The following is a 17,138-nucleotide window of genomic DNA, read 5'->3' on the forward strand; positions in this document are numbered from 1 at the left end:
AATCATGGTAATAGGCCCTTTCGGCCCATGAGCCCATGCTACCCAATTATACAGCTTACAAACAAAGATTATACTCATTTGTTTCTTTCAGCTCTCCATGAAGTCGACTTTCTTTATTTTTCACTGGACACAACAATGCTTTCTTCAATTGTCCAAACGCCACCCAGCCAAACCCCTCTGATCTCATTGGCTCACTGCCATATGCGTGATCCTGACGCACTCACTCTCCTCCTCCTGTGTCTGAGATCCATCACCTGTATACTGACTCTTAACACACCCGCGCATGCGCGCTATTACTCCCGCGTGTTGCTTCACTTACATCAGCGGCAACTGGCACCATTCCTGATGAAGGTAAGTACGCAACTGCAACAGTTTCCCCCTCAGCCTTGGAGCCATGTAAGAAGGCGACTGATTGGAACTGTCCCACCATGTAACAGTCTGGAGAGCTGACAGGTCGGCCCAACCTTGCAAGATGGTGCAAAGCACGGTCCGACTGGCAAGGGAGCGACTGGTCCTCTGATTCTGGCTCTGTTGCAGAATGTGGAGATCGATTTACACCGGCTTCCATTGTAAATGGGCTGAAATGGTTTGTGAACAGCATCATGCTGAAGGAACACACAAGTGCAGCATTGTAAATCAATCAGCACATACATTGGAGTAATCTCATGATATCCTGAAGGTGATCAACATAACTAGCTGGATCACAGAACGTTGTGCTTGGACTCGGATTTACAAACTTGCCTGGCAAGGTTAATGTATGCAATATATTTGCTTTGCCGATGAACATCCAAGATCTGCCTTAACATCAGTATGCACTCCAAGAACAGCGATTGATAAACGTTCATTCCTCGTAGATACATCACAACCTGCTGTCTTAAATTGCCAATGGAAATATTCAACGAGGCCATTGGCTTGTGGATGGTAAGCTATGGTGCGAATACCGATAGTTCCCAGAAGATCAGTGAGAGTTCGGGACAACGCCAACTTGGACTGAGACCCTTGATCCATTGTAATAGTGACAGGAACACTGAAAGATGGAATCCAACGATCCACGAAAGCCCCAGCGACTGTCTTCGCAGAATGGTCTCCTGCCATCTGGTAGTCTGGTCTTCACACGAGCAGATAAGTATATCCCCAAGATGGCAGAAGCGGGCCTACCAAGTCCAGATGCACATGCTGGAAGTAGGAACAACAAAATCCCCCAGTTGGATTTCGTGTGTCTGGAGACTTTAGAGGGTTGACGTGGCAAGCAGGTTCTTGCCCATTATCTAGCATTCTATTTAACATGAGGCCAGGTAAAATGCTTCTTCACTAATTTGATTAATGCTCTTCTACCAGGATGTGATAAGATTGTGAAGAGACTCAAAAATCTCCCGCCTTATAGCTGCCAGCACAAAAGGATTAGGGCTTCCTGTGGAAAAATTGCAGACTAACTTTTCACCCGAATCATCCAGGGTCACATCTTGAAGAATGAGACCAGAGTTAATCCGGTGATACCAGATGAGATTGGAATGGAGCCATGGCGCCTCATGGCGATGATATGGATGGCAGTAGTTGTATGTAAGATGTCAATGTCATGCCTTGGCAGGATTTCAGCCATGGCATTCACTTTTTCTCAGATGTGCTGTATGACCAATGAAAATTGTATAAAGTCCAATGTCGAATTTCTATGGGCGAGTAGAGATGTGTGCTTGTACTTGCAGATTGTGTAAGAGGCTGGTAGTCTGTATAAATGGTGAAAGAACGAACTTCCAATTAAAAAGCAGAAATGTTTCACTGCGAGATAGAGGCCAAGAGTTCTCGACCAAGTGTGCTGTACTTTGCCTTCGCCGGAAACTAGCTGAAAAAAATGCTAGAGGTTGCAATTGCCCACGGACTCATTGTTCTAACACTGCTCCCATTGCACTGACAGATGCATCTATGGTAAGAGAGAGCAAGGAGTTGGGCTTTTGATGTATAAGCATCGTGGCATTTGCAAGCACAGTCTACACATCACTGAAAGCACACACAGCATAATCTCCCAAAGGTAGTAGTCTTTTTGATACGGTCTTATCGGACCCTTTTAATAGGGATAATAGAGATATTGAAACATTCAATGATTAAAAATTCATCATGCCTAAAAAAAATTAGCTATTGGCCAAATGTAACTGGTGTAGAAAATTCTTGAATCTCTCACATTTTTGATTCATTGGGAAAAATACCATGTTCTGTAACTTTATGTCCCAAAAATATAAGATCATTAGTGCTAAAAATGTATTTAGATGGATTGATCACAATGCCAAATTCATCAAGCCTTTGAAACAATGAGATAAGGTCCTCCTCTTTATTCATGCTTGTGACCAGAATATCATCAATGTAAACAAACACAAAATTGAGGACGGAGAGTATGTGGTCCATAAACCGCTGGAATGTCTGCGATGCATTCTGTAGACCGAAAGGGTTAAATACTGACATCTTCATGACACCAGAAGACTCAACTGGAATCTAATAGTAAGCACATACTAAATCTATTTTCGTTATTTTGGCTTGGAGATTTGCTGAGAAGTCTTGTAAATTGGGAATATTGTATTGGTCAGGCACAGTAGAATTATTCAGGGCATGATAATCACCACAAGGCCACCAATCCCCAGGAGGTTTTCTTTGGAGCCATATGCAAAGGTGAAGCCCATCAGCTGTGAGATCTGCTGACAATGCCCAACTCTTGCATGTGGTCAAATTCCGATTTCACGATTTTAAGACAGTCTGGAGGTAATACATAAGCCCATGCCTCCACCGGAGGACTCCGAACCTCTGGTGGGTTACTGTATGTTTAATGTCTATATGACTATGCGATGAGGTCACTCAGTGAGGGAAATACTTGAGCAATGCTCAGAAAGGGTAAGAGCCAGGTTGAAGGTTCGTCAGGCGTCTGACGACATTGGAGGAACAACAAATGATGCTCACCTGCATGCGAGAGCTGCGGCCCACAGCACAGCGATTTTTCAAATCCACCAACAAAGAAAATTATGACAAAAGATCTGCTCCCAAAATGGAATTTGCTATGTTTGCAACAGTGAAAATCCACCAAAAAAGTTTCTTGAGACTGAAATCCAAAATGAGCGACCTCTGGCCATGTGATTGAATGTGAAAAAGCATTTGCGGCTGAAAGAACACATATTGGGGTGTCTGTGTTCCTCCATGGTTGGAAGGACCACTGAAGCGTCTGCACCGGAATCGACAAGAAATTGAACACCTGAGAGATGGCCTTTGAAGAAATAATGATGGCCGACATGCCCATGGGCAGCCATTGCCTCTACTGCCATGCCTGGTCATTTCTTGGCTGCCAAGCCACAAGGTGACAGGACCAGGCAGCAGTGCCAAATCTCCAGTGCTTCCAACAAATATGCAGGCAGTTGCCTCTACCACATCCTTGACCATCACAATTCCAATCAGGTCAATGGAAGGAATTATATTGCATACCCAAACCCTAGTTCTACATAGTCAGTGCTGCCATTTGCTGTTCCAATTAAGTTATCTTTGCCTTGGGTGCTGCATATGGTATTTTTAATTGAGTAGATGGTGGCGCTACTTTCGATTGATAAGGTGCTGGTGCTTCACAAGGCACTGTGAGCAATTGTTCCAGTTACATTTGCTTCTGTTGACTTGGGGGAAAAAGTTGATTCTTCTATTTTTAATGCGGAGGTTGTGGACATAATGAAGTTGGTATGATCCGCCAACTGATTGAAGGTGGACATTTGAAAGACACTCGCTAAATGCTTTTGATCATGAAGAGGTAAACATTGAAGGAATCTCTATTTCCAAATATCGCCTTTAATGGGGTCCAATTCTAGCTAGCCTGCATGACTTCCTCAACAACTATGACGTTAGTCTATTGCTTAGGCTGTCATCAGCTAGTAATTGGGCAATACAATTCTCCCTAGATGTCTAAGTATATTGCAGAATAGCCACTTTAAGCTTGTCGTATGGAAGATTACCATTCGGATCCACTTCTCTTCCACTTCTCAGGCTATATGCTCTGGAAGATGCTCCACAAGTAAATCATATTTCATCTTCTAAGTCATCACACTGAGGGAAGAGAAGCACGCTTTGAGGATCGTGAACCATTAGTAAAGATGGAAGGGGGGGATGATCTTCAGTTTGACCTCCCCAACTGCTTCTGTAAGGGGTTTATCCATTTTAAATTAGACGGTACTGTGAACTGATGGGTGTCCACTTGTAACGGCAGTAATTTACCACAGCTTACAAACAAAAAAAGATTACACTCACGTATTTCTTTCAGCTTTAAACTTTCTTTATTTTTCGCCATTCCACAACATTGCATTCTTCAATTGTCCAAACACCACCCAGGCAAACTCCTCTGAGCTTCTCATTGGCTCACCGCCACATGGGTGATCCTGACGATCTCACTCTTTTCCTTCTACGTCTGAGATCCACAACCCGTAAACTGATGCTTAACACACCCAGGCATGCAGACAGCTGTAGAAGATTGCCAAGGTTTTTGATGCCACATGGAACTGCCACAGACTCCAGAGAAATTAGTGCTCCTTGCAACAATGGACTGGATTGACTCGGCTTGGTCTGTGCTTTGTGTTCATCTCTTATGGGGAGTGCAAGATGATGAACTATCAAAAACTCAAAAGACTAGAGATATGGAATGATAGGCTTTAAGTTACAATAAACTTGAAGGTCATCCTGTGCTGTGACCCAGGCTTTCTGGCGAGGGGTTATGGAGTTGAAGCCTTTATTCAGGGTTAAAAAGGAGGAGCCATAGGTACAGTCACAGAACAAGGTGGTGCCAGACTAATGAGTACACAGCAGGTTCACCACACAGCTGCTTGGCCATCATCATCCTGCTGGTCACATACCCCAACAGCTTGCTGACTAATTGTCCCATGAATTGAGCAGTCTGTGAATGGACATTGGATAACAGATGGCAGAAAATGAGACCCTGCCCACAGTTTTGCCTTGTGGCCATCTTGCATCTTGTTTTGTCAGATTCCCTTTTGCACTACCCAATTGTTTCTGATGATATTCAGAAATGGTTGAAACATATTTAAATAATTAAAAATATCAATGATAAATTAATTAAAAATAAATTACACTGAACAATGAAGATTTTGCTTCCTCAGCACTTTTGGATGTAGTTTGTGGATGTTGGGCAGCTAATCACTGCCATGTACCATTTTTTAGATATAACCCATTTTGTGATTTCATGTCATATTTTAAGTCTACTAGAATATTGCCCACAATGCAAACTATTTTAGTCAGTCCAAGAATGCCTTGGCATGCACTCAGTGCAGTTGCTATGCAAATATTGCCTTTAGCCTGGGCATGCTTAGTCAGGATAGATGCAGACAGGCTATAAAAGCAGCTCCCACATACAGATGCTGTGCATCTGTATATAGATTGAATGCATGTTGATGCACATGTTCTTCAGACAATAGCATAGTGGGTGTTCTTAACAATAGCATTTATTGTCTTCAGGAAGATTCAATACAGCAAAAATGACTCGTCAATGTTGCAATAACTGCGATTCATTCTGTTACATTTGTGGCGAGTATATGCTTCATGGTAAATTCAATAAAAGCTCATATAATGTTTCTCCAACCTCCTACGTGATACAGCAGATCAGAAATTATCTGTGTTCATCTTGAAATTGTCTATCATAATCCCCATTTTTCTTTTAGGAAGCAAACCTTTTTTTAAAAAAAAATTGTTGTCGGGTGTTATCTAAGAACATCAATATCATTGAAAGTAAATTCATCAAAACAATTCTCAGGGCATATAACTGGATAGGAATGGCATTGAGGGTTACAGGCATAAAGCAGGCAAATGGGATTAATGTAGAAGGCATTCTGGCAGGCATGGATGAGGTAGGCTGAAAGGGCATTCTTTTCACTCCATATAACACCTAGTTCGCAAAGGTTGGTGACTTGATTGAAACGAATGTGGCAGCACAAGATATGACTTATGTAAAGATGAGAGGCTAGTATGTCACAGAATACCCCTGGACTCGATAGAGAGTATGGGAATGGAGTGAAATGTGTAACACCAAAAAACGACTGAGGTAAATTGGAATTTTTCAGTTCTTCTGTTTTCAATTTGTGAGTTTGTGAATGATCTATTTATCTTTGTATAGACAGCTTGACATATATAGGTATTTCTAAAACTGTTCCCGATTTTCACCAATATTACAACGTTCTTATTTTTATAGCAATTGTAATTAGAGAAAAAAACAACATTTCAACAAAAGTAATGAATAGGATAAATATCATTCACCTTTTAAGTGACTTTAATAAAGAGAAGTATTCGAATCTTCTTCAAGATAGTAATGTAAACAAAATTGGTTGCTTTGGCAAAGTAAAAGGATGTAAGTGATATCCCCTCAGAACTGGTGCCTATAACCAGAGCGCATAGGTTTACAGTAAGGGGGAGGAGATTTGAGAAAGAATTCTATAATTGAGAGGATAATTAAAATTTGTAAAGCTCTTCCTGAGGGAAAGGTTGATTTTAGAGGTATTTAGATTAACACAGGAAATATCATGACATAGAAGGATATTGGCCAAGTGCTGGAAAATGAGATGTGAATGGAAAGGTACTGCATGGCTGGTATGGTGGACTAAAGGTCCTCTTTCCATGTTATTTGGTTTAGGGTGTCACTCCATTGACTGAAAGCTTGGTTAAAGGGGGAATGTTTATGTAGAGAAATGAGAGAGGTAGAGGTGTTTATATCAGTTTTGTTTTTGATGTATAGTGTATACCTGTTGGGACCAATGTGTGTTGATCTATCTCAGACTTAACAGAGTTAATCTATGCATGCATGATTTTATGGTTTATTTGCATTTGGCACACATCATTGGTTAATATCTGTTTCTGTCTTAGCTATTTTTGTTGAGCCTGTTTAGATGCCCGAGTCACTCTCTGATTGCACAGTAGTCAAGGTATTACTGATAACGTACAATTATTTTCATAATCTTTAATTAGAACCCAAAAGTTGGAACCAAAGAATCTAGTGGAAAAGTACAGATCACTTGGGATAACCCCAGAGAGCTGGAGGCCTATATTCAGAAACTTCATGCTGCAACAGAGCGTCTCACTACAGAGAATAGAAAGTTGAGGAAGTGTCACACCGATTTCTGTGAAAAGGTAGGAATGTTATGTCTGGAACACCTGAGGCTTTTTAACTCCATTAAATTCATTCTTACAATGACTTTTGAATCTTCTGTTGGGTTAAGCAAGCATAATTGAAAAATAAATTTGTTAATTGTTACCCTACTAGACTGCATCTTACAATTTTTTGGCAAGTAATTATATAATCATAATCAAGTATATTTCTTCCTCCCTTCCTTAGTTCTTAGCCTCATGTACTGAATACGAGTTTTCTTTTCTGCAAATGTTCTCCTTCCTTTGTTTGTTGAACTCTTGGGGAATGATAAACACAAATTTATATGAAGCCAAGGCTTCACTTTCAACATTCCTATGATTATAAAAGTCAGTTTTAAATACATTTCTTCCTTCCTTTGTGAATATTTGCAAAAAGTGATATTGCTCATTGTACAATTATGTCAAATTACTTATGTTTCAGATTTATTGTCAGAGTACATACATGACATCACATACAACCCTGAGATTCCTTTTTCCTGTGGGCACAACTGAATTACCACTAGTTGGTAGTGCAAAAAAAACAGTGCACAGTGTAAACTTGTAAACAAATAAAAGAACTGTAAATAGATAATAAATGTGAACAAACTGACTGTCCAATACAGAGAGAACAAAAGAAAATAAAGTGCACAAATAAGATTCCTTAAATGAGTCTCTGATTGAGATGGTGGAGGGGTAGCAGCTGTTCCTGAACCTGGTGGTGCGAGTCTTTTGGCACCTATACCTCTTTCCTGATGGTAGCAGCAAGAACCGAGCGTGTGCTGGGTGGTGTGGGTCTTTGAAAATTGCTGCTCCCTTCTGACGGCAGCATTCCCTGTAGATGTACTCAATAGTGGGGAGGGTTTTGCCTGTGATGTCCTGGGCTGTGTTCATTACCTTTTGGAGGGCTTTATGCTCAGGGAGATTGGTGTTCCCATTCCGGACAATGATGCAGCCTGTCAGCACACTTTCCACCACACCTCTGTAGAAATTTACCAGGGTTCCTGATTGTTATACCAAACCTCCGCAAACTCCTGAGGAAGTTGAGGTGCTTTCTTCATGATGCCATTGGTATGTTGGGTCCAGGAAAGATCCTCTGAGATAGCAACTCCCATAAACCTAAATTTCCTTCCCCTCTCCATCCCCCAATGATAACTGGATTGTATACCTCTGGGTTTCCTTTCCTGAAGCCAACAACCAGCTCCTTCATTTTGGTGACATTGAGTGCAAAGTTGTTGTTGGTGCACCATTCAGCCAAGTTCTCAATCTACATCCTGTATGCTGACTTATCCCCTTTCTTTATACAACCCACTACCAGAGAAAAATTAAATATCAACAAAGATACTGGACTATCCTGCCAGTTAAGGAACAAACATATCCTTATTGATTTTTTTTTTCTCAACCTTCCTCACAGAATATGGCAATTGATCTGTTTTATTACTGACTCTACAGCAGCTTTACTAATTCAGTTTCATCCTGTGAAAGTGATACAATGTTTACCACATAATGATAGGAAATAATGTTCAATATTACTTATATTTGAGATTGGCCCTTTGAAAGGATTCAGTGTGGAAAACTATTCCACTTTATCTTGAATATCTTTTTCTATTTTTTTTAGCAGGGTAAAGAATATTTCTTAAAAATTAGAATGAAAAAAATAATGCAACTGGGAAATGGTATAACAATATTCCTCTGCATTTTAAATGTGACAGAGTGCCAAAAATGGAGAATATCGTTGTACAGTATTATACAAACCTGGTGAAACTCATAGGATTGCATGCAGATGGGTAAAAATAAAATTTTCTGGTCAATCTTGTAAGCTTGCAGCTTGGATCAAAACTCTTATGTTTTGCTACATTTCATCATGGATAGCTGTGGATAATTAATTTGTTAACAAGGGAAAGAATCTCAGAAAAATCTCCATCATCAACAATGGGAGATTAATCCTACGTGTTTCAAATGTGCTGAGAAGCGTGACTGTCCTGGCCTCCTCCAAAGATTGCTACTGTTGCAGAAGCTAGTCTTCAGTCACCACAATTCACTCCATGTGATGGTGAGAAACAACTAAACATGCACATGGTACAGCAGAGGCTATAATTTGAGAACGAGCCACATTCTACAATCAAGCTGTTTAAGTGGAAAATTATCAAAAAATACAAATAATTGCTCAAATAATTTAACTAGTCATCAATCAATGCTGAAATTGTTTTTACTAATTTATGGGATCTGGACAATTCACACAAAGCTAATAGCAATTGTCAATCCTCATTTATCCTTTGAATCCCCACAATCCTTGGGGCAAAGGAAGTCCCACAGTGTTGATCTGTAGAGTTCCAAGAAGCAATCAAAAGCAAACTGGTTCTCAGCTAAAGCAATGGGATTTTGGAAGGAATGACAAAAAGCTAGTCAAATAGAAATGTTAATGACAATTAAGTGATGGTGATATATTTCTGCGTCAAGGTATTCTGGGGGAATCTGTCATCTATTGCCCTCGGTGTTTTGGAGGTATTATCAAGGTTGCCATGGTGAGCAAATAATTCATACTAAGGCTACTCCGGTTAGGTTGTGGAAGATGTGAATGTTTAAGATGATGGGTTTTTTCCTTTGGAATCTCACAACATTTGTAGTCTAACCCTGTTTGCCCTAGAGAAGGTTCTGGTGAGCCACCTTGTTAGTAAACACACTGAAATGCTGGAGGAGCTCACCCATCCTTGTTAACCCATTCTTGCCATCTGGTAAAGATACTCCAACAATACTATTGGGAAGGAACTTGCAGGAATTTGACCCAACAACAATGAAGAAATTATTATTTATTTCTAAGTTTTGGGATGGGCATCTTGGAGGGGAAGGTAGCAGCACACTCTATTACCTATTACCCAGCATGTACTTTACTGTTAAAATGAAGCCAGTGATCAACTTGTCCTTCTGCAATCAATGTCTACATGACTAAAAATGATTTGTCATCCAGATGAAGATACCACACAGGATTACTATGTGCTAAGCAGCAACCATAGAATTAAGCAACCTCACAACCAATAGATTTAATGCAAGATCTACAGTCGTACCTCATCAAGTTGTCGATGGTGTTTGACAAATTAGACAGCTAATGGAAGAGGATGCTCCGAGAACATGTCCATCCTCCACACTTAATTTTTTTTAGATTAGATTATATTAGATTCAACTTTATTGACATTGTGCCAAGCAAAATACAAAGCCAATGAAATACAATTAGCATCCAACCAGAAGTTTAAAAAAAAAAGTGCTATATACAAATAACTACATGTGAATAAAAACAAGTGCATTCAGCAAGCAAACAATTATAAAAGTAAAAATTATAAAAAAAGATGTAGACATTCAGCAATTATATTTGACAGCCTGTCGGCTTTGGGATCAGACCATACCAACTGGTAAAAATTTCTAGAAGCCCACCTGGCTACATACACTGAGGGAGCCCTTTATCATGACCCAATGCAGCTGGGTCACCATCTAGCTACCAAAGGAAGATTCTGCTCAGAACTACCTGAGAAGAAAGGCAAGCAAGTCGTAAATCTTGGCAGATTAGGGCCATTCAACCCCATAATTTAACCTTTTGCCAGTTAACCTAAATGATTAATATACTCATTCTTTGAATTAATTTACCAGAATTGAAATCCACAAGTCTTTATTGCACATGAACTTTGTAGTAGTATGGATTCTGGAGGCATTCTGGCTTGATTTAGATTTTGTGTTCGTGTTATCTTAAAAGTAAAAGGAATTGTTTTTTCTCTGTAAAACAGAAAATGCCAGAAATATTCAGTGGACCTGAGGAGAGAGGAAATAAAATTAAAGTTTAACTTTGAAGACTTTTCTTTAATATATTTTCTTTTTCTTTGTTGTATTTTAAGGTTTCAGTACATTGTATGTATCTTGATTGCCCTTTATAGGAAATTATTAAAAAAAAAAGTTTACAAGTCAAATAATTAAATTATAAATTATTAACAGTTTTGTTGGTTTTACTACTGGTAAAAGGGATCTTAATCTTGCAGGTTGTAGCTCTGATGAACGTTGACTTACTTCACCAACAGCAACGATGGAAAGATGGACTGCAGGAGCTCAGATTTGTTGTCTCCAGCTTGAAATCACAGGTGCTGTGACCAGGACATTTATGGCATTGTAATTTGACAGGTCCTTATTTTAAAAAAAAACCCACAATTTTAATAGGATTTATTGGATTTTCATTATTTTTAGTTGGACAGTACGAAGACTATTGAAATGGTGATCATTCTCGAGTTAAATTCATTTAAAAATATTTAGTTAATACTCATTTGCTAATGCAATATTATGATATTCTATCCCAAGTTAAGATTCTGATCTGATATCTAAAGTTTTCTCATTGACCTGAACCAAGAATTTTATTGAAACAGGCAAAATCGAGCTCTCCTTATTGAACTGTCTGTCTGAATCAATTCTTTGCATCAAGTACACTGCAAAGGTTTGCTGTTATCTTCAAGGTGTAGCACTTCTTCTTCTCAGCTCCATTAGGTGTCTTGGAGATGAGGTGAATTCTCACCTTGTTGATTTATTTCTAAACATAGGCCAAGCTAGATACAAAACAGTAAAAACCCTTTATCTGAAATTCAAGTAAATCAATAGCTTCAAGCAACTGGCAAAATAATTTCGGAAAATAAATTGGCTAAAAATACAAAAGTTTAATATTGCCCCCCCCCCCCCCCCCCCGTAGTCAGTACACCAATCTATGCAACATGCAATCTCAAACAATGAGCAAATTCACTTATCCGGCATCCCCCCCAATTGCCAGAGGTGCCGGATACCAGGGGTTTTACTTTACCATGTTTACTGTGGTTACTGTATCTCCCCATCATTCTTCCTCAGTAGATGTAAAAAAAAATGCTCTCTCAGCTGTAAGCTTCTTCTTGAGAGCTGCCATTGCATGTGTACTATAGGCTAGTTCCTGTTATCTAGGATTAGATAGTTTTAATTTCTAGTTTCCCTGTTCTGTAAATGCATACTCAGCTTGAGTTGCACAGCTGAAATAATTGCTTGCATTGGAGCATGCTTCTTCATTTTGCCATCGCATTCAGGATAAAACAGCTTGCTTGGTGGACACCCTATTAACCACCTGTGGTCTCTGTCACAAGAGCAAAGTAATTTCTATTTGAATCATGTATAAAATAAAGTGAAGTTATACAATGGCTGCACTGACAGCACCTTCTAACTATAGAAGACTACCACCAAGGAAGAAATAGTAAACAGGATTTCGGGAGCCCAGTGACCTACAGGGCCCCCTCCTCCCAAGTTAATCACCATCCTGATCTGGAATATATTCCTGGAACATGTCACTGGATGTAAATCATTGAATTCCCTATCAAACAGCACTGAGGATTTTTTGTTTCAGCAGAGAGAAAAACAATTTTCTCAAGAAGGCGTATCATCACCAGTATCCTAAAGAGATTTGAGGGTAGGCAATGAAATTTAAAAAAAAACTCTTCAGTTGCTGAAATTCTGAACTCGATGTCAGGGAGCATCAATGGGAAGTGAAACCGATTCAGCGTTTCAGATTAATGTCCCTTAAGGTAAAAGAAAACAAGTAACTTTTCATTGGTGGAGAAGGTGGTGAAGGGATGGATAGCACAAAGGGAATATTTTTGATGGGGTGAAGCCAAGTTAATTTTAAAATGGACATGTTGTCGATAGTTTTATTTGGGAGGAAAAATAGCACCAAAGAATTTTTGGATCTATCCCAAAGATATGTAGGTTTACAAGTTACTTGGCCACTGTGACTTACTCCAAGTATATCGTGGAGTGGCAGAATCATGGGAGAAATGTGTGGAAAATAAGATAGGATTAGTATAAACTGATGCTTGGTGATTGACACAAACTTGGTCATCCATGACTGAGATAAATTAACTCTTACATAAGGACATCAAGACTAATATGTACAGATGTAGTAAAGGTAAGGAATGATTCCATTTAATGGTAGATATGCTTCATAATATATTCATGCATAAGTAAACTTATTTGCAATTTTGCATTTGAATATGATTTTAAAAGGGATTTCGGTCTGTTGATATGAAAGCATGGCGTCAGCATTGGAATCACCAGTTATATAAAGCATTGGAACATCAATATCAGATGGGCTTGGAGGCCTTGAATGAAAACCTTCCTGAAATCATTGTTGATCTGACATTCAAGTAAGGTTTTGATCATGTTATTTAAATTATTATTTCAGTTTATTGAATATTTGCAATTAATAAACAATATAAACATTCTCAATATTATAAATATAATTATTTGTGGCGCCATCACCAAAAATATTTATACTGTAATATCTGTAGAAAGCTTTGTATTCCATGATACTTAACCATTCTGTGTCAAAGTTTGTTTTGACAAAGTCGATACCTAACTGATAATAGAATAAACCACACTCTTAACTTCCAGTACAGGGGTTTTCCGGATTGCAAATACCTGATATACATTGGTGGGAGAAAAAAGAATTGTCAACATTTCAGGCTGAAATCCTTTATCGAGGCTGGAGATACAGAGAGGAGAAACTAGTGCAAAGAGGACAGGGTGCTAGGGGTAGGACATGGCCCCATATAGGATTTGTTAGCCAGATAGAGGTAAAGCAGAAACAGTAGATTGGCTGATGAATCATTCAGCATGGAATGGATCATCAAAAGACAAAGGGTGCCAGAGGAGGAATCTGATAAGAAGTGAAGGTCATAATAATGGTACAGAGTGCAGTTAGAATAGCTTGAACTGAAGCAGGTTGGGTGGAGAGAGCGGAAGAATCCAGTGGGGAGATGGGAATGGATAGGGATGGAACTCAAAAAGGGTGGGAGCATTAGGAAATGGTGGTTGGGAAAGGGGACAGAAAAAAAAGAGGTAAAGAGGAAGAACAGAAATTGTGCAGTAGAAGAGGGAGGAGACTTTGCCTGAAATTAGAAAATTCTATGTCTGTATCATTGGGTTGCAGCCTTTCAGACTCTCCGCTTGTGCCTAATTAAGAGCTGAGCTGTATTAGAACGATTTTTAAATTACAGCAGTATTTATTTGCAATGTAATGCCTTTCTTGCTCCAGGTTTTGGTTGCCAGTGACTTGATTCTGTTTTTTTTTAAAGAAAGAAATGCAAAATAATATCTAAAATTTACATTTAGTTCAGGCAGTGGTTCTCAACCTTTTTCTTTCCACTCACAATTCACCTTAAGTATTCCCTATGCCATAGGTGCTCTGTGATTAGTAAGGGATTGCTTAAGGTGGTATGTGTGTGGAAAGAAAGGAAAAAAATTGAAAACCACAGTTTTAATCGTACCTACTTAACTCGCTATATGCACGGTCTCATAACTCCAAAGGAAATGGGCCAATGACTAGTTTTCTCAAGCAAAATATTTTAGTAACAATTTGGTCCAGAGCAGTGATTCTCAACTTTCCCTTCCTACTCACATACCACCTTAAGCAGTCCCTTACTAATCACAGAGCACCGATGGCATTGGGATTACTTAAAGTGGTATGTGAGTGGAAAGAAAAAGGTTGAGAGCCACTGAGTTGAGGTCTGTGAGCTTTTAAGAGAAGAGCATCTTTGATTCCTCCTGTTTATTATTATTACTATTATTAAACCAAAAATGATAAGGAGGTGTTCAAAATAATTTTAGTTGTCATAGACCTGTACTGCTCAGAAATTGAGTTCTATTTGCTAAGAGAGTTGGCTATGCTGGATTAAAGGTGGTAAAGAACAATGGAAAATTTTTAAAAAACATACAGAAATGTAAAACATAACACACTGATGAATAGCAGAGATCTAATATGGCAAAGCAAAGGTGGTAATTATAATTAAGAAATGCAAAGGATTATCATTAAAGGGTTTTCAATAATATTGGGGAAAACAGTGGTTAAGAACAATACTAAACCCTAAAGATTAATAATAGTGATTTAAAAAATCAAATCAAGGATATGGCACAATTACTTTGTCAGTATGTCTCGATGAGAAATGGATTGTATACTAGACTTCCCAGAAAACTACTTCTAAGCAAGAAAAAACTGCAAAAGGAATGGCACTAAAAGCTGACTAATCACAAGGATTAGATGGGTTTCTTCCCTGTGTACTAAAAGCACAGATGATAACCTGGTAAAAGCACTGATAGTGGTCTTTCAAAATTCTGTTGATTTGAAAATTGTACATGCATTGATATTAAAGAAAGAAAGGAGAAGGAAACCAAGGAATTATGGACTACTTGTTGATACCAGCAGTTGAGAAGTACATTTTGCTGCTTTTCACAGACATAGATTTATAAAGATTGATTGAGGTATTTGAAGTACTGTACCATGGTTGTTAGCTGGAGATGTGGTTAATACATTGTCAAGTTGTGAACTTGATGCTAGAAAAGTTTTGCTTTATTCTCATAAGCTTCGCTGTTAGGGATAATGTATTTTGTTTCTTTATTATACTCTGTAGACAAGGAAGGCTGCAATTTAAACCTCCATTTGAAGAGATACGGGCAAAATACTACAAAGAAATGAAGAGGTTTATTTCTATTCCAAACCAATTCAAAGGCATCAGTGAGCCTGGTGAAGAGTCGATCTTTGTTACTATAATCGAGAGAAATGCAAAAGGTTTTGTCACTGTTTTTAGTAAAGCAGAAAATCTGTTTAAACGTCTAGCAGCAGCATTGGATAAGTTTCAGGTAAAGTTTTTTTTGTAAAGTATTATGCAAAAACCTAATTTTGATTTTATAATTTGAAATGTCTAATGGGTGTCTTATTTGAAATGTCATATTGGTGTTAGTATTTTGGAAGAGCTATCCAAATATTCTTACACCCCTGATCTTGCCCAAAAACCTACAAGTGTTTTCTTTTCAAGTATTTATGTAATTTCTTTTGCTAGTTAGCATTGAATATGCTTCTAACATCTTTCCATACATTACAGATGATATTAACATGCTGCATCTTAAAACATTCTCGTCATCTACCTCTTTTTTTAATCAAATCCCTCATATTTGGTTTCTCTTGTCAGGCCAAGCAGTTTTTCCTCATTTCCTCTGGAAAAACTTCCTTCACGAATTTTAGCATTTCAATCAAATCTCCCCTTAATAATTTTTGCTGTAATGTAAAACAAACCATCTCTCGTCTTCCCAAGGCATTGGGATCCTGCGTAATCCATAATTCGACTGGTGCCAGAGATAGTTTAGAATAAAAGCATAGTGTCTCTGGTTCATTGATTATTCAGGAATCTGATGGCAGCGGGGAAGAAGCTGTCTTTGTGTCACTGAGTACTTGTCTTTAATCTCCTGTACCTATTTCCCGATGGTAGAGTGAAGAGGTCAAGGCCTGGGTGGTGGGGGTCTCTGAGGATAGTGGCTGCTTTTTTAAGATATTGCCTCATGTTGGTGTCCTCGATGGAGTGAAGTCTGGTGCCTGTGATGTCACAGGTCACGTTACAACTCTCCGGAGTTTATTTTTATCTTGAGAGTTGGAGCCTCCACAACAGGCAGTGATACAACCAGCCAGAATGCTCTCCATGGTACACCTGTAGAGGTTTACAAGAGTCTTCCGTGACATACCAAATCTCCTCAGACACTTCACAAATTATAGGTGCTGGTGAACCTTTGGGATTGCATCAACATGGAGGCTCCAGGATAGATCCTTGGAGATGTTGACACCCAGGAATTTGAAGTTTTTCCCTCTGCACTACTGAGCTCTCGATGAAGACGGGTCATGTGCCGCTGACTTCCTCCTGAAGTCACAATCATCTCCTTGGTTTTGCTGACATTGAGTGCAAGGTTGTTGTCGTTATACCATTCAATAAGCTGATCCATCTCCCTCCTGTACACTTCCTTGTTGCCATTTATGATTCTGCCAAGAACTGTGGTATCATCAGCAAACTTGTAGATAGCAATGGACCACACAGTCATGGGCCAAGCACTCATCCTTGGAGTACACCTATGTTTGTAATCAGTGAGGAGGAGATGCTGTTACCAATTTGGGCTAAGCACTCATCCTT

General features: G+C 38.9%; 1 protein-coding gene across 9 annotated transcripts in view; it reads left to right on the plus strand.

Moving 5' to 3' along the window:
• dync2h1 (dynein cytoplasmic 2 heavy chain 1) overlaps window positions 1–17,138 on the plus strand; it is a 509,574-nt gene that overhangs the window by 51,048 nt on the left and 441,388 nt on the right. For all 9 annotated transcript variants that reach the window (XR_011342189.1, XM_069891176.1, XM_069891173.1 and 6 more), the window contains 4 exons: window positions 6,985–7,146; window positions 11,166–11,264; window positions 13,192–13,331; window positions 15,594–15,822. Coding sequence is in view for 8 of the 9 variants with exons in the window: in XM_069891176.1 (XP_069747277.1) it covers window positions 6,985–7,146; window positions 11,166–11,264; window positions 13,192–13,331; window positions 15,594–15,822 (630 nt within the window). In the remaining variant the exon portion in view is untranslated. The remainder of the gene's footprint in view (window positions 1–6,984; window positions 7,147–11,165; window positions 11,265–13,191; window positions 13,332–15,593; window positions 15,823–17,138) is intronic.

The sequence above is a fragment of the Narcine bancroftii genome, chromosome 7, assembly GCF_036971445.1.
Source record: "Narcine bancroftii isolate sNarBan1 chromosome 7, sNarBan1.hap1, whole genome shotgun sequence".
Taxonomy (NCBI): domain Eukaryota; kingdom Metazoa; phylum Chordata; class Chondrichthyes; order Torpediniformes; family Narcinidae; genus Narcine; species Narcine bancroftii.